General features: G+C 40.0%; 1 protein-coding gene across 1 annotated transcript in view; it reads left to right on the forward strand.

The window, feature by feature from the left end:
* rspo4 (R-spondin 4) overlaps positions 1 to 18,989 on the forward strand; it is a 31,246-nt gene extending 12,257 nt beyond the window's left edge. Inside the window, exon 5 of the mRNA XM_085354487.1 lies at positions 18,853 to 18,989. Within this exon, the coding sequence (XP_085210613.1) occupies positions 18,853 to 18,989 (137 nt within the window). The remainder of the gene's footprint in view (positions 1 to 18,852) is intronic.
* The last annotated feature ends 4,759 nt before the right edge of the window (positions 18,990 to 23,748 follow it).

The raw sequence follows: 23,748 nt of genomic DNA on the forward strand, positions 1-23,748 counted from the left end.
GTGGAATTCCCTGTGGTGTTTGGTATTGTGTTCTGTTCTGTGTTGTTGACACACTTGTGCACTTTATAATGCCAAGTGGGGGAGAATGAACCCTATAAAATATTCCAACATGTGCTACTTCTAATTAACACTTGTAGGCAGACGTTACTAGTTTTCTAGTCCCTGCAGCATAATCTAGGAGTGTAGAATGAAAGGGACAGCTATGGGGCATATGTTGTGGGGATGAATGGAAGCAAAAGTTAATTTAAAGATTCAGAGTTTTTTATTTGCATTGCTTAGAAGAGTCTAAGTGGATACAATAAAGCATTAATTTGTACAGGGCAGTCTTTGATTAATGCTGAAGTCAGTGTCGTGGTCAGGGTTTTGCAGGTTATTGCAGTGGTTCTTTAACCGCGAGTTGGGCCCAAATAGCAAGTTTTCAGAGGCTCTCCAGAAAAGTTGTGCACCACTAGGGAATTAATAGTGAACCTTGGCTAAATATATGTGATTTACATTAATGGTAAAATCAAATTTAATCAGAGTATGTCTGTCGGACATATTAGATTGTGACATAAAAAAAATAAAAAAAAACTAAGTCATTGTCTGAAAAATTTACACACACGATTCAATCCGGTTGTTCAGTCTGACGTCACTAGCCGTGTCTGGACCTAAACTCCGCTGCAGGTCCATATATCAAACGATCACTATGGCATTACTGAGAGTTGAAAAACTGTCTAAAGTCTTTCATCTTTAATAAAATGATCAGCATTCTGCTCTACCAAGTGTAACAATTGAGTTTAACATCCAGGCATCCATGAAAACTGAATTTATGACATTTAACGGAGTTAGAAGTTAGCAGGGAGTTAGCTCGCTAGCTTCTATCTAAATACAATATAGCATGTCCTGACTGCAGGGTTTTGGAAACAAATTAAAACGTACAGCTCTGCTATCACTTCCAGCATAAATGAAGACAGAAAACTAAACAGCAGTGACGTTTGTAGGGTTACTGAAGTTGGGCTAGCTGGTATATAATGATGTGCTACGTGACCGCTAGCGACACAGCTATGTTAGCATAATATAAACAAGCTAACTTTTTTCCCACTCCATAAAAGTTAACGTGAGTGTTCTCGGTGGTCAGGAACAAATGTAATCGCATGGCAGGATGCTGTAAAAGGACCAAACTTCAGCCAGGAGAACAACTGAGATAATCCATCCACAATACGAGGTTAGTCATTCATATACTGCTGCATGGGCTGGGCTGTAGTTACATCCTAAGGTTTTAAAAACTGAGCTTAAATAAATGATTAGCGGTAATAAAAGCCGAGGGAGGTCAACAGTGATCACTGACTGTTTTAGGAGCTTTTTGAGATCAAATAGAAGAAAATACATAACATTAAACATGTTAACAACACAAAAGCCATATTAAACGCAGACTACTTTAGGCCCGGAAGTAGGATTCGTCGCGTCATCACTGAACAACCGGATAGCTTGTACGACCTGTGGCAGCAATAACTTGAAGAAAATTCAAGTACTGTATTTGCTTACTGTATGACTTACTCACATCATTCTGGTCTACCCTTGTTTACAAAGCTGCAGGCACTGGTTCATGCACAACTCTCTTAAGGTCCCAGTGCAGCATTTCGATTGAGTTGAGGTCTTGGCTGGGTCATCACGACATGCAAATTCTTTCTTTTGAGGTGTAGCTCTTGGGATTTTTGCTGTTTCTCTGAGCACTACAGTGTCATTGGAGTTAATTTTCTGGAACATCCACTCCTGGGAAGATTGGCGCCTGTCCTGAATGTTTTCCACTTCATCAGTGCAGAATAATATCCTTCAGATTGTTTTGAAATGGACTTATAACCCTTCCTGCATTCATAAGCTAGCAACAGTTGCTTCTCTAAGATAACTGTTGGTGTCAAATGGCAAAAAATAATTTTTTTAAAGAGGTGGCCACGGTTCAGTTAATCAAGGATCAGTTAATCAACTGCATTTGACTAGCAAAACCTGGCCCCTCCTTAACCTCTTAATTTCTATGGAAGCTGTAAAAAAGTTTTTTTGCACACACTGCTTCTCCAATTAATTGGCTTAGTTTCTGTTAAATAAATATGTCATTTTTTTATTTATCTTAGGTTGTATTTACATTTGCAAACCTACTAAGGACCAGATTATTTTGTTATGTTCTGATACGTAAAACCTTAATTTTTAAATCGGGTGTACTTTTTTTTTACAAATATTTATTTATATTATAATTACCTGTAGCTAGTTTTGGGGTTTCATAGCATTTCTGTTTAATGACTCCTGTCCTTTATTGCTTCTGTGCTGGGGACTTCATAGTCAAATTACAGGATAAGCTAAAACTCAAGAACAAGCAGCCCACTGCCCCCCGTTAACCATAAAACACAAAAGCATTCCTTCACAATGATTTTTCCTTAGAAGATCACCGATAATCCTTTTTTAATCTAATGTGTTTATCAGCATGACACCACAATTTGTCTCTAATGTGCACCCAATCTTACGAATGACAAAATATTGGTTTTTTGATTAAACATCGTCGTGGTTAGCTTTTTAAGAATATGATTAATGTTTAAGTGTCTGTAGGAAATGGAAAACAAATAGCGAACATCATGAAAAATCAGATAATTTTGTGCCTAAGTTTCTGGACTTGCTCTGTTGCTTCTGATAGCTTCTAGTCAGTGACTAGAAGGGTTTGTTGCATTAATAGAAACCTACGTCAGTTTGGAGAATTGTTTTTCTTTTTTCTTTTTTTGGGCTGGACAATCTTGAAGACAGATGAGATGAGTTTCATTCTATACGAAATACCCTGAAACATGCATCTATGGCCTGTTATTGAGGATTTCCCTTTAACATAACATAGATAAAAGTGAGAACCTCTAGTATGTCCAGCTTGCTTTGCTCCCTGTGGCTAAAAATGTGCTTGTGTTTCTTTATCTTGGCCCCACCGCAGCAAGCTTACATCTTAAAACATCACACATCCTCAGCTACATCAGAGGTTTGTGCATTCAGGCTGCTTTCACCCAGTGAAATTGAACCTCTTGAATTTGGTGTGGAGATAGACCGATGATCACGCCCAGGGCTTAAAGCTCATCATGTGTTTTTGTTTATGAGAGTCCAAGGGAACCTGAAAATAGACTCCACTGCAAAGCATAAAAAAATAAATAAAGATTTTGGAGCTCCCGCGTTGTGGAAATGCTGTCACTACTCGTTAAAACTGCATTTAGTCCCTTGTTCTTGGGCCTTGATTAGAACTATTGTACTGGAGTCGGTCCCTGGCTCTTCTATTAATGGTTCATATCCAAAACATTATGAACCAAACTTGGCAACAGTTTCTGCCATCAAGTAAAAAAAGTTGTTGTGACTTTTTTTCTTGCCGCGTAATTTCTCCTTCGTGTACAATCAACACTTGAAGCTGTGAAAAAGTTCAATAAAGACAGCAAATCAAAAACAATGCACATGCATAGGGCTTAACTTTTCTAAGCCAACACTAATTTCTGTTTAGAGCTGCAAATCTTAGTGTGTCTGTGCACAATGCTGTGTATTTTCCATTTCTTCCACAATGGAAGGCATGTCATTTGAAGTAATTATCATTATCATTGTCAGATCGTATGTCTGGTGGTATTAGCAGAGGAAGAAATCTGATCCAGAAGAGTCTGGAGCAGGGATCAAGCTCCTGGACCTAATAGCACACATCTGGGATAAAAGAGTGCTGTGGCATCTCCCTAGCATTCCTCCGGTGTCCCAGATTAGACAGCTCTAGTCTTTTAATGCCCAGTTTCATGTTGTCTTATTGTTTTCAGATGATGGGGAAGGACGTGGGTCTCGTCTCCCAACCCTGCTCTCCCCTCTGTTTTCACCAAAGGCAGCAAACTGTCATGGGCGAACGAAGATATGTTTCTCCTTTTCCTGGCAATTTAGAAACATCTGACATAGGCAGTTAGGATGTTACGTTGTCAGAAAATGTGTTGGCTAGACTATTCTGTCGCTTTTCATTCTTTTTCTTATTAACTTATCAGCATTAACTGTGGTGCCCAAGGTCTGAGACAGAACATGTTCAAACACAGAGTGACTGACACTGCCATGGCAAAGAAAAAAGCTTAAACAAAATAAAAGAACTATAGATATAACTTTGGCAGATCTCCCCCATCAGGGTGCATCCTTGTGAAGCACGGCTTCCAGTGCTGCTGTTATTTGACTTTTGCCTGAAAGCCCCTTAAGATCAGATATATTTGTGCTTTTGTGATTCCACGTTTAATGTATGCAAAGAGCAAATGTAAACTTGTATGACAAATGAATGCATCTTTAATGTTGAGGGTTTTTTTTTTACTTACTTAATGTAATAAGCTCACCATTAAAAATAGAAAGCAGTCATCCTTTCTTGCTTGGAATTTCTGTGGTTAATGTGAGGCTGTCAACTAAACTAATGCTCTAATATTCTCAGTCTTGTATTTATTGTGAGTGCTTTCAGTTGTGAGAACATTAACTAAATATGTAGTTATATTATTTTTTACAATCATTACATATTTGGACAATGACCCTTTTCTTGTAATTTTCTCTCTTTATACCATTACAGTGTTTTTGAAACAGTCCAGATGTGACTGAAGGCACTTTCAGTTTCAAATCAGACTTAACAAAGTATTGCAGTAACTGTGTTAATTACAGTTACTGTAATTACAGCTATTTTTATTTTTTTATTATTATTATTATTTATATAAGAATTGCACCGATTTGTAAAGACAGTTCCTCATTTCCTTATGTCTGTCAGTGTTAAGACTGCCAGTGGATTCAGTGTCCATTGTTCATGTGACTGCTGGATTTTGAAGTGTACAGGGCTATACTCTCTGCTCAGATTCATTCAAACAGAACTGCAAAAGTGATCTGACCGTGCTTTACAGTGCAAATGGATAATGACCCAAAGCATATTCCAAAAGCAACCAAAGAGTTTCTCTAGCTAAGGAGTCAAAGGAGCTTGCAAAGAAAAGCGTCTGGACTTCTTTAAGTTGCTTGAAGACGTTTCACCTCTCATCCAAGAAGCTTTTTCAGTTCTAAGGTCAAATGGCAGAGAGTCCCAGATTTAAACCCAGTGGGAGTTTCCCCCCAAAGAGGGACAAAAGGACCCCCTGATGATCCTCTAATCACATGAGCCAAGGTGTGAAAACGGGTGTGGGTCCCAATCAGCCAGGGTTTCGGGTGAGCTCATTGTGAAACCTGGCCCCACCCTATCATGCGAATTCCTGAGATCAGATGGCCCAGGATGTGAGTGGGCGTTAAGGCGTTTGGGAAGGGAACTCAAAACTGGATTATAGATGGCAGACAGTTGGTGTCGTAAACCACCGCCTCTGTTCAAAGATGGTCGCTCACAGTGGACATAGATGGCTTCTTTCACTCCTCTTTCAAATCATCTGTCCTCTCTGTCCAAAATGTGAACATTGGCATCCTCGAAAGAGTGACCTTTAACCTTAAGATGCAGATGGACTGCTGAGTCTTGTCCTGTGGAGGTGGCTCTTCTGTGTTGTGCCATGCGCTTATGAAGTGGCTGTTTGGTCTCTCCGATGTAGAGGTCTGGGCATTTCTCGCTGCACTGTACAGTATACACTACATTATTAAGTCTGTGTTTTGGCGTTTTGTCTTTCGGGTGAACCAGTTTTTGTCTGAGTGTGTTGCTGAAGTAAACTGGGATGTTGTGCTTAGAGAAAACTCTCCTGAATTTTTCTGATACACCGGCCACATAGGGGATGACAATGTTGTTGCATCTGTCTTTCTTATCCTCCCTCGCTGGTGTCTGATCTTCTTTTCTGTTACCCCAAGTTTTTGTTCCAGAGGGAGGTGGGAGTCAAACAGGAGGTACTGGTCCGTGTGTGTGGGCTTCCGGTAAACTTCAATGTTGAGGTTGCCGTTCTCTTCAATGTGCACAGCGCAGTCCAGGAAAGGCAAACAGTCGTCCTTTGTGTCTTCCCTGGTGAACTTGATGTTTTTATCCACAGCGTTAATGTGCGCAGCGAAGGATTACACTTCTTGTGTCTTGATTTTGACTCAGGTGTTGTCTACATATCTGTACCAGTGGCTGGGTACTCTTCCTTTGAAAGAGCCAAGAGCCTTCCTTTCCACTTCCTCCATGTAAAGGTTGGCTACAATAGGTGACACGGGGGAGCCCATGGCACAGCCATGTTTTTGTCTGTAGAAGCCTTCGTTGTATTTGAAATATGTAATGGTGAGGCAGAGGTCTAACAGTGTGCAAATCTGATCGGGTGTGAAGTTGGTCCTGTCCTCCAAGGAGCTGTCTTCTTGTAGTCGTTTTCTGACAGTCTCCACTGCCTCCGTGGTGGGTATGCAAGTGAAGAGAGAGACTACATCAAAGGACACCATGGTTTCATCTGGATCCAGGGTAAGTTTCTGGACCTTGTCGGTGAAGTCGGTGGAGTTCTTGATGTGGTGTGGGGTGTTCCCCACGAGAGGTCCAAGGATGGTAGCAAGGTGTTTTGCAATGTTGTAAGTGGCTGAGTTTATGCTACTGACTATGGGTCTGAGTGGGACCCCTTCCTTGTGGATTTTAGGAAGTCCATAAATGCAGGGTATGGCATCCCCTGGATAAAGGCAGTGATATGTGAGGCGGTCAATGATTTTGTCCTTTTCAAAGTCTTGAAGGCAAGCTATAACTTTATTTTTTTTTCTCCAAGCACGACATCCCAGTTTACTTCAGACCCAACAACACACTCAGACAAAAACTGGTTCACCCGAAAGACAAAACTCCAAAACACAGACTTAACAATGGATCATCGGGGCGTCCTTTTGTCCCACTTTGGGGGGAAACTCCCACTGGGTTTAAATCTGGGACTCTCCGCCATTTGACCTTAGAACTGAAGAAGCTTCTCGGATGAGAGGTGAAACGTCTTCAAGCAACTTAAAGAAGTCCAGATGCTTTTCTTTGCAAGCTCCTTTGACTACGATGACCTGGATGACTGAGAACCTTCACAGAATCTAGGTAAGGAAATGGATTATTCTTGCATGGTCAAAAGCTGTGGTTCTATAGAGCATGCTTTCAGAATTCTTGTGGAATTGCAGAAGGCAGTTACACTAAAGGCCTGCGGAGCATATGAAGGACATGTACATAGTGATGTGCATAGGTTTTAGATGCCAGGCAGTCAGTAACTGCAAGAGATTCCAACCAAGTTTTTATCCAAATCAAGTATTAAAAACAGACCTTATATTATTATGTTAGTTTTTCCACTTACTTTTGAGCCCGTGAAACATCTTGATTGTCTGATTTCAAATCAGCTGTGGTAGTGTACAGAGGCAAAATTACAAAAAAGTGTTTTATTGTCCAAATATTCATGAACTTAAATGTATGTGACAAAAATGAGGCTAGATGATCCAAGTACTACATAGAGAAAATCATGTCAGTACTTCACAAACACCCAAGGCACTAAAAGTACACCTTGAGTTTTTACTTATCACTTAATTGTACACATTCCCCAGTCAAAGTGTGGATTATGTGTGGGTGCTTCAATTAACCAGGATTTAACCACCATTTAAGAAACCAAAAATAGTCGAGGTATTTTTGTGCATTTTTGCATCAACTTGTAAACTAAGCGACCGAAAATCAGCTGGTTGTAACCCTAACCTGCATGAGTGAGGGGGGAAAATCTAATCACAAGCTGAGTGATCTGTATTTCATCTGCATGTGGATAACTCAAACAATCTTTCCATAAGTTGGGTCTGCATGTATGTATTTGTGAAAGGGCTTTGTGGCTACAGACACATGCTTGCCATTAGCATGAAAACATTAAATTGTATTTATGGTGGTGATAATCTCCCCAAGTCAGACTGATTTACTCAGCTTGCATTTAAAAAAGGGAAAGCAGCAGCATAGCCCCTATTTAGGCCTTAATGTATTTCCTCTGCCGTAAAATTGAAAGTGGCTGCATAGCTAGTGTTTTATGATGCAGTGCAACGCAAATGTAAACTGGAAGGAAACTTCTATGGTTGAAGTCCAGCAGCATGCATCTGTCTTGCATCTGTATTACAACAGACAAAAACAACTGTGGTTGAACTTCCCTGTCAAAGGTCCATTTCTCATTATTTTTCCATCAGTGCCGCAGTACTTTACATAATTATAAAACCAAAGTGGTTTGCTGACCCCATCTATAACTCGTTTGCTCGCTTTCGGAATGAAACATTTTTTTCTACTCCATGATGTTGACAAGAGACATGTTCTGGACTGGGCCCACTGTCAATTAATAGAGACCATGTGTGACATTTATAAAGGGACTTTTGAGGCGACACGGGGATATTATCCAGATCATTTTATATCAGGATGTGAGCTCATTTACTGGTCTGGCACAACAAGAGAATTTGGCTAATTGTGATGCAAGTAAGACGTCAAAAAGACCACAAACGTCCTGTCAGCCGCTGTCAAATGAAAAACAAAATCATTATATGGCTAATCGTTAGTTTCAGTTTGGTATTATTACACCTCTCAGATTAGATAATTATATTTGTTAAAATGGAAAGTATGGCTTGTTTATGCGATGTTCTTTTAGCAGCCTCATCGTGAAATTTCACACATGCCGATCATGTTTCTTACTTTACACGTTTTGAAGTAATGTGTGATTTTACCTTCAACCAAACACACTTGAGAATATACTTCTGTAGGCTTTTATAAGTATTCAATTGTCAGACTTTCAGTTTGTTTTTTCTCTCATTTTTTGAGGATAAAAGGAAAATTCTAGCTGTGATGCGTTGGATTGTATACCATCCTCACTCAGAGGGAGTTATTTTAGATTTCAATTTCAAACGCTGCTACTTTGGTCTGTACAGTACAGAACTCAGTGTGCCCTCTCATCCCATAACATATGGATCTGGGTAAAGTTGCAGTGTAACCCAACACAGACAGTGAGCTAAAGTGCTTTTTTCCAAGTACCACATGTATTAAGTTACTGCACATTGAACAGTGCAGAGGTAGCCTCGGGGCAGCTAAACCCTGGACAACAGGTACTTTTTAAGGAGTAAGTTTGCTCCACAGTGTCTCATTCTCTCACTTTCATTTCTTAGATGTCTTTAACCCCCGAACTCTTCCACGGCATGCATTTTTAATTTCTCTTTGATATATGGGCTGATTGGGGCCTGATAAATGTAAAAACAAAGAATTAGCAGATTTTTATTTTTTTTTAACCTAATTTTAGTTTCTAAGAAAAATGAGAGCCACATATGAGGATATTCATTTAAAATTTCGATAGAACAGTAGCAGTATAATGTCCTCGTAAGTGGATATCAGGCCCTTGTAGAGCAAAATTGAGTATTTTGGTCTAAGTAACCCAAAATATGATGTCCACATATGTGGATGCCAGGTCCTAGGAGGTTAAAGCATTTTTAAAGGCAGAAAGTGAAGAAAGCAAGTAATGAAACTTTCACGCATTCTTTCAGACTGCCCTTCAGTCTGTGGGCAGAGATGAAAAAAGTGTGTTCTTAGGTGGTTTCCAAACATTTTCATGAGGTTTTGTGTTAGTGTGACTGATTCAATTTGGCAGGATTCAACCAATTTCAATGTACTTTTCTAACATCTTTATAAGATTATTGAGATTTGGACATCTAGTGAGCTGCACAGGTGGTCCTTGTATACAGTGAATGTATCAAAGATGCCCCAATGTTCCGCTTCAGTACTAATTTTGCAACTAGCAGGCATCTTTTGTCCTTAAGGATCTACAGCAGTTTCCTGCACGACATCCTCCGCGATGTGCCTGAAAGTTAAAGCTACCTACACACGCAATTGTTCTCACTGTACCTGATGTTCAACTTTTACTCAAGCTTTTTTTTTAGCTTTCGGTGTACTTTTGACAGTAGCTATATTTCCCTATTTTTGCTATAGGGTAGGGGATTTGTATGTGGAAGCTGTGGATTAGGCGACAGAGTGTTTTTTTTTACTTTTCAGTATAGCTGTTTAAGATATGGTTTAAGAATCAGAATCAGAATCAGAAAGGGGTTTATTGCCAAATGTTGAGCAGGTTTACAACATTAGGAAATTGCTGCGGTGCTTGAGTGCAAACATAGTGTCATAAATAGCACTTAAATAGACATGAAAAAAATAAAAGTAGGGATAAGAATTAAAAGTGCTACGTAGAAAGATATGTGCATGAGATATACATGAGATATATACATGAGAATAAGAATTAAGAGTGCTACGTTGAAAGATATATACATGAGTGCAGATGGTGATCAGTGCCAAACATGGAATGATGCAGTGACACAGCGTAGGGTCATGTGTTAGTGGCGGGGACAGTCATATGGTTATTGTTCATGTGTCCAACAGCAGAGGGGAAGAAACTGTTCTTATGGCGAGAGGTTCTGGTGCGAATGGACCGGAGCCTCCTGCCTGAGGGGAGCAGGTCAAACAGACTGTGTCCAGGGTGAGAAGGGTCAGCTGAGATCCGAGCTGCACGCCGCAATGTCCTGGAGGTGTACAGGTCCTGCAGAGATGGGAGTCTGCAGCCAATCACCTTCTCAGCAGAGCGCACAACACGCTGCAGTCTCTGTTTGTCCCTGATAGTGGCTCCAGCGTACCACACGGTGATGGAGGAGGTGAGGATGGACTCGATGATTGCAGTGTAGAACTGCATCATCGTCCGTGTTGGCAGGTTGAATTTCTTCAGCTGCCTCAGGAAGTACATCCTCTGCTGGGCTTTCTTGATGACGGAGGTGATGGTGGGCTCCCACTTCAGGTCCTGGGTGATGGTGGTACCCAGGAAGCGGAATGAGTCCACAGAGGTGATGGGGGTGTCAGTCAGGATGATGGGGGGGAGTGGGGCTGTGTGCTTCCTGAAGTCCACAATAATCTCCACTGTCTTCTGGGCATTCAGCACCAGGTTGTTGTGGCTGCACCAGGACACCAGACGTTCAACCTCCCTCCTGTAGGCAGACTCATCCCCGTCCGAGATGAGTCCAATAACGGTGGTATCATCTGCAAACTTGATTAGCTTGACAGACTGGTGGGTGGAGGTGCAGCAGTTGGTGTACAGGGAGAAGAGCAGAGGAGAAAGAACACAGCCCTGAGGGGAGCCGGTGCTGATGGTCCGGGAGTCCGAGACATTCTATCCCAGCCTCACGTGCTGCTTCCTGTCCGTCAGGAAGTCAGTGATCCACCGGCAGATGGGATCAGGCACATTCATCTGGGAAAGCTTGTCTCGGAGATGGTCTGGAAGGATGGTGTTGAAGGCAGAGCTGAAGTCCACAAACAGGATCCTGGCGTAGGTTCCTGGGGAGTCCAGATGCTGCAGGATGAAGTGTAGGGCCATGTTGATGGCGTCGTCTACAGACCTGTTGGCTCTATATGCAAACTGCAGGGGGTCCAGGAGGGGGGCCGTGAGGGTCCTGAGATGGGAGAGAACTAGGCGCTCAAATGACTTCATGACCACAGATGTCAGAGCCACGGGTCTGTAGTCATTTAGTCCAGTGATCCTAGGTTTCTTGGGGACAGGGATTATGGTGGAGGACTTGAAGCAGGCAGGCACATGACATGCCTGCAGTGAGGAGTTGAAAATGCCAGAAAACACTGGGGCCAGCTCGTTTGCACAGTGTCTGAGGGTGGCAGGAGACACGCCGTCTGGGCCGGGAGCTTTCCGAGCATTCAGGTTCTTAAACTGCTTCCTCACATCTGCTTCATGAATATGAAGAGTTGTGGTGGGAGGAGGTGGTGTGAAATCCTCTTTTGTGTGGGGTGAGGAGGGGGGTGTTGTAGGTGAACAGTTTGAAGGTGGTGATGGCTCTATGGAGGGGGGAGAGGTGGGGGAATTAGTGTCCAAAGTGCCTTTATTGTTGGGGCCGTTGGAGGTGTGAAGGCTGCCTGATGGCTCGTCAAAACGGCAGTAAAAGTCGTTAAGGGTGTTGGCTAAGAGCAAGTCATCAGTGGAGTGGGGGGTTTTAGGCTTGTAGTTTGTGATATTCCTAAAACCTTTCCACACAGAGGCCGAGTCATTCTCTGAGATCTGCTGCTGCATCTTCTCAGAGTGCTGATGTTTAGCAATGTCCACTTCTTTAGTGAACCTGTACTTGGCCTCTCTGTAGCAGTCCCTGTCTCCGCTTCTGAACGCCTTTCTCTTTTCCAGCCACAGCTTTTTGAGTTTAGGAGTAAACCAGGGTTTGTCATTGTTATAACTCACCCTGGTGCGTGATGGCACAATGCTGTCCTCACAGAAGTGGATATAGGAGGTGACAGTGTCCGTAAACTCGTCCAAGCTGTTAGAAGCAGCCTTCAATGTGTCCCAGTCTGTGGTCTCCAAACACGTGCGAAGCTCCTCCACAGCCTCGTTGCTCCACAGTTTTTTAGTCCTCACGACAGGTTTGGAGAGCTTCAGCCTCTGTCTGTACGCGGGGATTAGGTGGATCATGACGTGGTCAGAAAGTCCGAGTGAAGCGCGGGGTCATGGACCCCGAGATTGGTTCTGTGATTCATGATGGATGGATGGATGTTCCTACTTGCACCACCCATTACCGTCTCATTTTGAGTTTATTCCTTTGTTTGCCGTGACTGCATTTGATTGGACCATGTTGACGTTCCACATACCACTTGTAGACTGAACTAACATTGGATAGTTATCCAACCCTCCATCTGGTGAGGAATTTAAAACTAAAGCATTCCTTTTCACAATCATACAAAGTCATGCAGTAATACTGTCACCACTGGAATCTTCCTAACAGAATGGACACTCACCAGTCTCAGTGAAGCTCCAGTCAAAAATGTTCCTCATAGATATTTTCGACCATAATTCAAGCATGGAAACGTCTATTTTTTAAGTAACTTGTGTCATTGCTCAGCTGTACCACTTGTACGTGTTAGTTGGTTTCACTATTCTGAGGATGTGTGCACACCCAAAAGGGCTGCATGCTGATTTGTCATCCATTATGCTGATGTATGTGCTTCTTTTTTCTTTCACAACATGTGGCTCTGATTATAACCGAGTTGTGCAAGGAGTCAGTATAGGCTCAAGAGCATAAAACCATAAAATTTGATCTTTTTTATCCTTGTTTAGTAAATGAGAGCCATTTGAGATATGGCCACATCTCACTGGGATATTATCTGGATTTAAATGGCCACTACACATTTTCTCTTACAGACCCGAAGTAAACAAAGTCATTGTGCCTCACTCACACATGAGTGTTCATACCAAAATGGGAGAATAGATTGTCATCACTTCACAAAACTAAAATTCTAAAATGAACTGACATGTTGTTCTTGTGTTCCACATTGATGGTAAACATCTTGTGAATAACATCGCTTCGTTTTAGTGGTTTGGCTAAAAAAGAATCTGAGCTCGGCGCTGCCACTTTCATCAAAATTAGGTTGTTTGATTAATGACCCAGGGCCCAACACGGGAAGTTTAGACCAACTACAGTCATTTCAAGGCTACACATTCCAATAAATAAATGACAAAACATTTTTTATCTAACCTTTTAAAAATCTGTAATTACAAAAAAAGAAGAAGAAGAATTAAGTATACTTTATTTTACACTAATGCAGGAAAACAATATCCATCAGTCTGTGTTCTGATGATATCATCACTAATAAATCCAATCTGGTATTTTTCATAGAAAAGTCTGTCAATTTGGGAAAACAATCAAGAAACTGTGCCCAAAAACTGTAGTGTAAAAATTCCCACATGAAGCGGAGACATTCAGAAGTTTTGGCTTGGTGTGTTCAGGTCAACAGTTTACTGGCGACACATGTAAGAGTTTGATGTCTGTTTTCATTGTTTAACATAAAAGTGGAGAAATTCTCCAAAAGAGTTTGTGATGTGGTCGCATTTTTTAATGTCATGGTTTTAGTGCAAAGATGGAATTCAGTAGAATAATCACCAGGGCAACATTTGTATTTCTGTGTCTGCACACTAACTGTGAATGTGAACGTTTATGTTTGCGTGTGTGTTTGTAGTCTTCCTGTGGTCAGATTGTTATGGGATGAGCAGGGGAGTTTTCCAGCACTATGCTTGATTCAGTTAAGATGGCTGGGAGATATTCCACTCTCATGACATACCAGCTTCCAACACATGTGGTTCGCTGTCTCCATTTTTTCTTTTGTGCGTGTGTGTGTGTGTGTGTGTGTGTGTGTGTGAGAGAGAGTGTGTGAGAGAGAGAGAGAAAAGAAACACCTAGAGCAGGAGAAAAAGGGTGAACGCTGTTGCATATAAAGATTTTTTTTTTACTTGCAGGCAGAAACAGGTCTTCTCCAACTCACATATGTGGTCAAGGTGTGTGTGGCTGAGGGTTCTGCGCTTACAGGAATCGGGTTATGATGCACACATCACAGGTTGCAGCTGATTCTGTACTTTACATTGCAACAAACAAGATAGCTTAAAACTAAGCAACCACTAAAATAATAGATCAAAAGTTCTGAGATACTCACACAGAAAGCACTTTGACTCAGCTCTGCGTGCTAAAAGCCCGGGGGGAGAGAAAACGAAGTGCAATTTTTGTTTGTAATATTGGAAGAATAAATAATCCACAGTAATTACAGTCAAAGGTAAACACTTCACAGCAACAGAGATGATGTCCAAGCTCTGCAGAAGCAGAGGAATAGTAATGGAGTGGTGCATTATCTGGGTACTTTCATACATAGTCTGGATAAATGTGGCGAGTAGTGATCTTTCTCGCAGAGCTACAACCAAAAGGTCTTTCTTTAAGTGTGGAAGCACAGTGAGAAGATAAGAAGTGGGGTCCAGGAAAATGATAGTTATGATAGATAGTCCTGTTGTGTAATCATCTATGGCTATAAGTTTACTCAGTGTAGAGTTGATGCACACCCTTATCCATAACATAAAACTATCCCAGATCCAAAAAGTAAATATGTTTTTCAGACTTTACTATAGTGCTCATAGTTTGAGTTATTTTCTTCCATGAATTACATCGTTTCCTTGTTACCCAGAAACGGATGTAGAGGCAGACTCAAAATCGCATCAGTGAGCTAACAATGTATAGTAAACATGAACAAATTGCTGTTGTACTGATAACAACGCCACACGGTTCAGCTAGTAGCACAAGGATTTCATCATTTGTGCCACCACACTGAAAGCACTCTGCAGTTCGTTCATTCGTGACCTTGCAGCTGTAGCACTGGTAGCTGACGCCTTCCACCATCTGAAGCAACGACATGATGTAACCTCACAGCAGTTCCTGATAGGCAGAGTGGAACGTGAAATTTGAAGTTATTATATCTTGACGTATTAACTTGAAATTTCGAGTTATGGGTGGAAAAAAATAAAAACGTTTCAGCAGCAGAAACAAGCTCGCATGCAAACTATTCCAAGTCAGCTGATTCAGTCAATGTAGCCGTTAACCTCCTATCTTACCAAGATTTATAGAATCTGTAGTTATTAAAAGAAAAGTAAGTCTGGATTGTGAACTTACACCATTATCACTCACACAAATTCAAATGTAACGCGTGCATGTTCATATGCACGTTTTAATAGTCACCACAGGGTTTCAGTTTTAAGAATTAGTGTGTATAATGTAGACACACAGATAGTACAGAGGCATTTTGGGACAACCTGCCCTTATTCTCAATCATCAACACAGCTTCCAAAATAAAACACTTTGTGACAGCACTAATGAAGGACAGATTAAAAAAATGAAGAGATGTCAAGGGGGGGAAAGGAGAGAAGAAGTGCATGGAGAGGGGAAAGAGGAATTGAGTTTTAAGAAGAATATAAGGAGAAGAGACAGTGTGGATTTAAAAAGTCCAATCTGTGAGGATACGCTCTTATTACTAATGAGGGGCAGATGACAGCAGTGGGGGGTGAAAGTATTGAACACAGTATTAAACGTTCTTTTCATCACTTTAGCTGTTGACGTGACAGAAATATAACTAAATATCAGTAAAAACAAAGTGTGAGCGTCAATATGTAACTAACCTACGAAGATGAATTGGTTTCACTGCCACTGCCTCAAAAACACCACACACACAGCTGACTTAGAGACCGCCAGTCTGAGATATCTGGATTGGTTTGTGGGAAGAAAGTAGAAACTCCAGGATTGCCCCAAAAATGCAAGGGATGTTCTGCTGAACAAGGCAGTTACAACACCACCGTGCCGCTGTGGAGCTGCGCAAAGGCAACCAGCAGTTTGAATTGATGGATGTGATTTTGTGTGCATGACACAGTGAAAGCACCATCTGTATTTTCTTCATCTGTGTAATGTGCGCGGCGCACGTCCAAATGTTTTGGATGGAATGAGATGGAGCGAAAACAAAAGGAACGACGGCCAAAAGAAAAGAAAGGAATTGTAATTCTATTTGAATTGTTTGTGTTTTTTCTGAGCATCAGTTTTCGAGTTCACTTTAGCCTTTTTCAACCCAGCGTGAAACCCAACTTACCAATGAAGTAATAAGAAGAGAAAAGAAAAACCTTTCAAATTTAAAAACAAGTCCTTACCAAGCCTTACGAAATACATTTATTAACCCACCAAAATACTTTTCTTTTGCATTAATTCTACTAAAAATCAATTCTTAATAATTGGAAATTCTACCAGCTATTTGACATGCCAGATTTATTAAGGAGCAAACAGCATTGCGTCAAAAACAGTTGCTTAGAAGTGAGTGACAAACAGCCCGTTTGTTTCACTGACTTTTAAGGAATACTTTTATTATAACATAAAATTATAAACAGGTTTGTATGTTATATGGCTGACACTCAGTTTTCATGTCACTGCTTAATTTTAGTTTTGCATCCTTGTAATGGCGTCTTTTCGTGGTCGGTCTGTCTTTATAAATGTTGAGCTCAAGAGGTTAAATAAAGTGAATGAATTAAAAATGTCTCTTTGATTCAGGGTTTATACTGAGTAGTGCAGAATAATTACATTGCACATAAAAAAAGAACGTTTTAACACTGTTATATGCAGTCCCATAGAAATCCAACTGAAGCCTTAATGCTTTTATTGCTTCTATTGTAGTCTTAGTTTCCTGTTCTTAGCTTGTGGCAGCCTGTATGTTCCTCCGTTTCAAGGCTCCACATGTTGTGTGTTCAGACACATTCTTCTACATAACTTGGTTTCAATAAGCGGTTTTTTGAGTTACTGTTGCCTTCTTATCAGCTTGAAGCAGTCTGGCCATTCTCCTCAACGAGGCAGACTGGATATCCTTTCAGATCGTTCTCTGTAAAGATGTTTGTGCGGGAAAATCCCAGCAGGTCAGCAACCCATCCGTCACCAAAAACAAGCCATGTTCTAAGTCACTTAAATCTATTTTCTTCCTCATTCTGATGATCAGTTCGAGCAGGTCTTCTTGACCATGTGGCTCATTAGAGATTGGCTAGTGAGCACATATTAATAGATATGAAATGGATTACTTGTTAAGTTAGAGATATATTTTTTATTTTTGGCAGGTGGGGCAGAAAGATTCTTTATAAACGCTGGTGTGACCACGAGAGTATGTTTCTTGGGGTTTGCTTCCTTTCTTCTTTTACTGCCTCTCTGCGTGCAGTTGTTTTTACTCTGATGTCCAACCAAGCTCTAAATCAACATCAGTGCTATATATGACAGAAAATGATTCCACCTTTAAGCTTATGCCAGAGATACTGAAGCTCCCCTCTCCTTTCCTGAACATTAAAACCACATTTTCTATCTAAGCTAAACTTTACCTTAACAGCATGAGACAGCTATATGAGATCTATGGTTAAGTTTTAAACTAATATGTCATGATGTATTTTGAAATACCAAAACATTTGTTCATTGTGTTCAGACCCACTGAAGTTTCATTTAAAGTCCTCGGGTCTTTAAAATAAATGACATTACATATGATGCATGTGTGTCCACAGCAGATAATGCATCAGATCAGTGCTGAAGAGCATTAAAAGCTTTCTCCTGTCTCTGTAAACATACGGCCCATTATCAAAGCAGCTAAACATCACTAAGAACATTTTACTGAAACCTGCCTGATGTGGACCGTCAGCCAACAGAACCTCAGAGCATCAGGTCACAGAATACAGTAATTGTCCAAGACCAGAACATTTTACACACACATTAAGTAAATTATTAACAAAGCTGGAAGGGTTAGCCAGTGGAGACCAACTGGGAAGATGAATCAAGCTGTTTAGGTTTAAGACAGCCTGATGGGTTTCTAAGGTAGAAGACAAACTACTGTCTGATAAGTCACACTGCAACATAAAAGTGTTCTTTTTTACTGTAGTGATTTCCAAACCGATTGTGTTTAAGGACACCTCAAAAAGCCTTTTTTTAATTTTCACTTTAAACCAAACACAATGGATGGAAAGATGGAAAACAGTTCTGAAACATTTAGGAGTGCAAAAAGTTATTAGATGTAAAAGCTTTTAGGTTCTGCTCTTTTTCCAATCACCAAGCTCAGATTTCTTCAAGTTTTATTTCTTCTATTGCAGTATTATTTAGACACTTTTCACTAAAACAATGCTGACGTTTAGTAAGTGTCTTATAATGGAATTATTAACCTTTCGATTCAGGAGTTGCAAAAACTGTTATTGGTTACTTTAGTGTGTTTTAAGATAAAAACATGATGACATTTTCATCTAAATAAGGCATCAAAATTAGCTTGATATAGATTTAAAAGTATTCTCTTCACCTTCAACACAGACTATGACTGAATAACTGGATTTATTTATAAATGTCTAAATTATGATGAACAGGAGAAAAAAAATCCTTCCATTTACTTTAGCTGTCTAGTGTGTTATTCACTAAATATACTCATAAATATGTATATACACATGCATATATGTTATTAAATAAAGTTTTTCTTTTAATTATGATAAAAAAATATGCATGTAGACAACTAATCTGAAATGCAGATGTGCCATGTGTGATATTTAATGTTTCATGTTGACTTGTTTTATATTTTTTATCTGTCAGAAAGAAGACGGAATAAAAAAGGAGGACTTGGAAAGAAGAAGGAACGAAAACGGCTACGACTGCACACCAGCGACAGCGTTGGCAACTCAAGAAACAGAACAACCACAGGGGAGCAAAGACATCATGGAGATCCCTGAGGGGGAGACAGACACGATGTAACATGGAACATATATGAAAATATGTCATAAATCCGTATCGTTTCCAAGCGGTCAGAAGCATAAATCGAGACTGAACTAAAAGTTCCTAAGAGGTCGTGCTTTTCACTAGTGTATTAAAACTGTCTAAAGTAGCAGCTTGGTGCGAGGAAAACTCTCCCTTCACCAGGTAAAGCAACCATTAACCTGCCTCCTTGGACTGAAATCCTCCCAAAAAAAAAAAAAAAAAAAAAAAAAAAAAAAAAAATTTGCTAATTTCAAGCTTCCCATGCAGGAGCAACATATGAACCATCTGTTACGTTCCCCTGAGGGGTCTAGGCGGGGAGGGGGAAGTAACAAAAGTGACCGGGTCAGAAAAAGGAGTCAGGGAGGCAAAACAGTTAAATAAAACAGTTTTATTGAAGTAATTCAACTAAAAGAGACGGACAAGCCGTTATCACCATAAAAGAAACAAACAAAAACTCAGGCGTCGGTCAGTAAGGCAAAAAGTCAAAAGGAAAACGCAGCTCACTAGCTGACAACCACAAAACACAGCTCACCAGCTGGAAACACCACAAAAACACTCAGCTCACTAGCTGTAAACCACACAAATGGCACTCTGGCCCAGAGCTCACCTTTCCCTGGGCTTAAATCTCCTTGATTACTGACGAGAGTCAGCTGCACAAAAGGGAAAGGTGGCACCTCAGGCAGAAGAGGTAGTGTGACACGCCCACACAGGCACCTTCAGGAGGAGGCCCTGCTAGGGCCGTAACACCATCTCTCAATCAGATTTTCAAATAATTATCTTTTAGTGATTTTATAGCCACAGATTGTTTCACAGCTACATTTTCTCTGGTCATTTCATCAGTTTAGCAGAAATTTCAAGTTACAGTTATATAATTAATATTGAGTGCAGATTTAATTTTAGAGGTTGAAGTAAAATACCATAGGAATTACAGATGACCTATTTTATGTAGGTTTAAGTTTCATGTACAGTTTTGACTTTTCTTCAGTATTTATTAATAAATTAAGGGGCTTAAAAATAAATCACACCCTACCCCAAACAACCCCCCAACCCCCCCCAACATAACTCAGAAGCTTAAAGTCCTGGTCGTGCATAGAAAGGAGCAGTGGCTGGTGAGCAAAGGATTATTAAATAGTAAAGACAAACAGCATCCAGCTAAGTAAAGAACAGGAGGTGGGCATATCATCATCCAAGCACAAAGAGAAGATTACATGAGAGAAATAACCAGAAACTACCCATCAGCCCCAAGAAGAGACAGACGACAAAAGCCAGAGCAGCTCTAGTACAGACAGACCGGACAGAAACTTGGATCAAATTGGACTGCAAAAATATTCAGTTCAATTTTATTTATATGAAATTTGTGAAGAAAAGAGCACGTCAAAAGCTTGGAATGGCTCATAAGTGTACCTGCAATATAATGTGCAAAAGGTGTGCTTTTGCTTCCCGTGGTCATCAGTATTTACTGAACTCTGATGTGTGTAGAGCAGTACTTTCTACTCATATTTAGCCAAATGCAGCAGAAGCAACCCAGACGTTTCTGAAGCTCACAAAGTAAAAACTGAAGACAGATGTTATAAAAGCAAAAAGCATGACATAAATATCAGGCTTTTTAAAAAAGTGATGGGCATTATTTCCAGAGTTTAGGCTAACATTGCCTACAAATTATTTACTTTACTTGCATTTGAGCTCCTGAAGACTGTGTATAAAGTGTCTGTTATTCATTATCATGATAAAACTAATATAACTGTAACTTGAATCAGTTTAAGAAAATAGCTACGATAACCACAACAAAGCTGTCAGTATCCAACAGAAAATAATGTTAGCAAGAGCACAAATTGTTCTTTGCTTCTTTTTCTTCTGCAGTTTCTAAAGTTGCTATTCCAGTGAACCTAAAAATGATAAGACTTGCTTTATTTATCTCAGCAGTTGGGAAATTACTGTCACAGCAGCCTGAACATGAAAACCAAACTATCTCTATAAAATTAAAAAAGCTTTAGAAGTCCCACATATTCAAGCTTGTTACTACAGAGTTTAACCTCACACTATGAATTTTATTTAGTTATATGCCAGCTTCTTTCTTTTATTTTCCCCTGGCTTGTCTGATATGCACAAGTATACCTTGGTATGCATAGTTGGTGTAGCAAGATTGAATATGTGGGTATTTCTTCTGTTTTTTTTTCTTTTTTCTCCAGAGCTGATAAATGGCTTTGTCTTTTAACAGCTTGCTTGCATGTATTTATCAATATTTCAAGGACAAAGTGGTATTTTTTTTTTTTTATCCACAGCACGAGTGTACCTTTCAATAAATGTTTATTTTGATGCGGCATCCATTGTGCAGTTTTAAATTGAGTTGATCTGTTTGAGTGAGATCTTTTGTCCACTCAAAGTATCTAATAGAAATCTTCATGTTATATTGTTCACCTTTAACAGACTGAAGTCTCTTTGTCTACAGGAACAGTTCTCCGGGCTTCTTGAAGGACATTCAGAGCTCTTCTCTGGATGTTGGCCACCTTTTCCCTTCCATTCTCTGTTGAGATGATCAAAAAGTGCTTAAATAATGTTAAGGTCCAGGCTTTGGGGAGGCCAAACCATGACTGATAGTGTTCCATTATCTGTTCTGCTGTGTGATTGAGACTGAAATATGAAACTGTTGCCTTCCAGATGGTACTGCATGTTGGATCAGACAGTACTTTTCTGTGACAATAACTCTATCAATCTTGACAAGATCCCAAACACTCCTGGCTGCCATGCAACCCAAACCATGACAAAGCCTCCACCGTGTTTTAAAGATGGCACTCACTTTTATAACTCTCTCCTGATGTCCTTCATAAAAGTTGAACTAAAAGTTTCCAATTTGGACTCCTCACTCCATAAGACCTGTTGCCACTGATTTTCAGTCCAGTTCTAGTGTAACCTCAGCCTTTTCTTCCTGCTTTTTCCTTAAGTGTTGCTTCTCAGCAGCCAATTTTCCACTTAGACCATGAAGGGCCAGATAAATCTTTCAGGTCCTGTATCAGGTCATTTTTCCAGAATATGACATCCAGATAGTGTTCATCTGCTGTAAATATTTTTAAGGGTTTTTACTAATACCCAAAGTCACAATGTCAAAATGTTGTTTTCCTGATTACATATTTGTTCCTATATCAGTCTAAGTACTTCTCACTATTGAATCCTTTAGATATGACTTAAGTGGAAGGTCTTCCCTTACACAACACCAGCAGCAAACATATTTTCACATTGCTGCTAACTAATACAACAGCATTACAAGGCCAATGCATCTTTCCGAGTACACAATGTGCAGAAAGCTGAGCAAGAACAGTCTATAAACTAAAAAAGAAAAGCAAAAACACCAGAATTACATAAGGATATCAGCTAAAATATCCATGTTTAGTTAGTTAATTACTCTCCACGGACAACAGAAAGTTGAAAGTCATCTTTTATTGCACAATAAAAGATCACACATACCATGTTTTGACTCATGAGATTGGTCCACATGGGAATACAGAGTTATACTTACAAAGAAAAAAAAAAAGAAGAAAAAAAAAGATAAAACCCCACCACATAACTTATTTATTAATGACCGGGTTTCTGACTTCAGGATCAGCCAGTGAATCACAGCCTGGTGAATTACGTTGCACTTGGTTCAGCAGTGCTTGGAGAGGGCCTGCGAACAGTCAAATATTCAACTTGCCCCGGGTTCTGGAGGGCAGTTTCACAGACATGAACTGGACAAAGGTGGTGACGTTTTTAGATCCAGTCTAAAGATTTATTTTACAGTTGCCTTTCACCATTTGTCATCATTATACCTAAACTGCAGTTATGCTATTTTTAAATCTCATGGTCGCTTCAAACTTTAAATGACACTTTCCCTTCGGTAAGATGGTGCAACGAGCTAAAAGCAAATTCAAGAAAAGCATGGCTGTTAATTCAAAGATAAATTACGATCAGGTGTTCCTGTCACTTTCGACATAAACCCATGTTGACGACTTCTGGTAGTACGAGTGTATATCAAAAGGTAACAGCTTTTCCACCACATTAATGTCTGAAGTTGACAAAGGAGAAGAAAATAATTGCCGGGACAATAATTCACGTTTTGTCTTCTGCCAAGAAAACATTTTAGTGTCTGTGAAATTCGATTGCAATGACCTGGAAAAAACACATATGGAGACTGATATTTTTCAGCTTTTGTAATGACTGGCTTGACAAATAAAATAAGTTCTAATGTTTTTATTTTTATGGATTGTTTTCAGGGGTTCTTTAACTTCTGAGGCTGCGTATCAGGGGTGCTCTTCTAATAAGCCACATAGGAGGCCTGAACTATGGAAATGAATAAGACTCATCATTCCCTAATGTAACCTCGAACACTGTCAAATAACACAAAGACTTCATAACCTGTTAGTTTGAGCCTATCAGGATGGAGAAAGAAACAAATATATAACATCCTTAACCAGATTTAGTGCGATATATTTGCATGATGTTGTAGATATTTTCAGAGTTCTAACTTTGCAGTTTGAACTTTAAATGCATGATTAACACGTCATGAATCTGACAGACTCTTCAGGTACTTTACTTGTTTGAACTGCAGATTCCCTACAATGTCAGCTTCAAAACCTGCTAGTTTTCAGTCATCTTCTCGTTCTAGAGGAAAAAATAAAAACAGGTTTTTGAAAAAGTATGCTACTGTACTGCAGCTTTAGAAAGGATCCTGCATCTGCAGACTGTACCAAAGGGTGGCTC

This window comes from Diplotaxodon limnothrissa, linkage group LG5 (assembly GCF_057381915.1).
Source record: "Diplotaxodon limnothrissa isolate DT_005_m linkage group LG5, D_limnothrissa_male_GT1.1, whole genome shotgun sequence".
In the NCBI taxonomy this organism is placed as follows: domain Eukaryota; kingdom Metazoa; phylum Chordata; class Actinopteri; order Cichliformes; family Cichlidae; genus Diplotaxodon; species Diplotaxodon limnothrissa.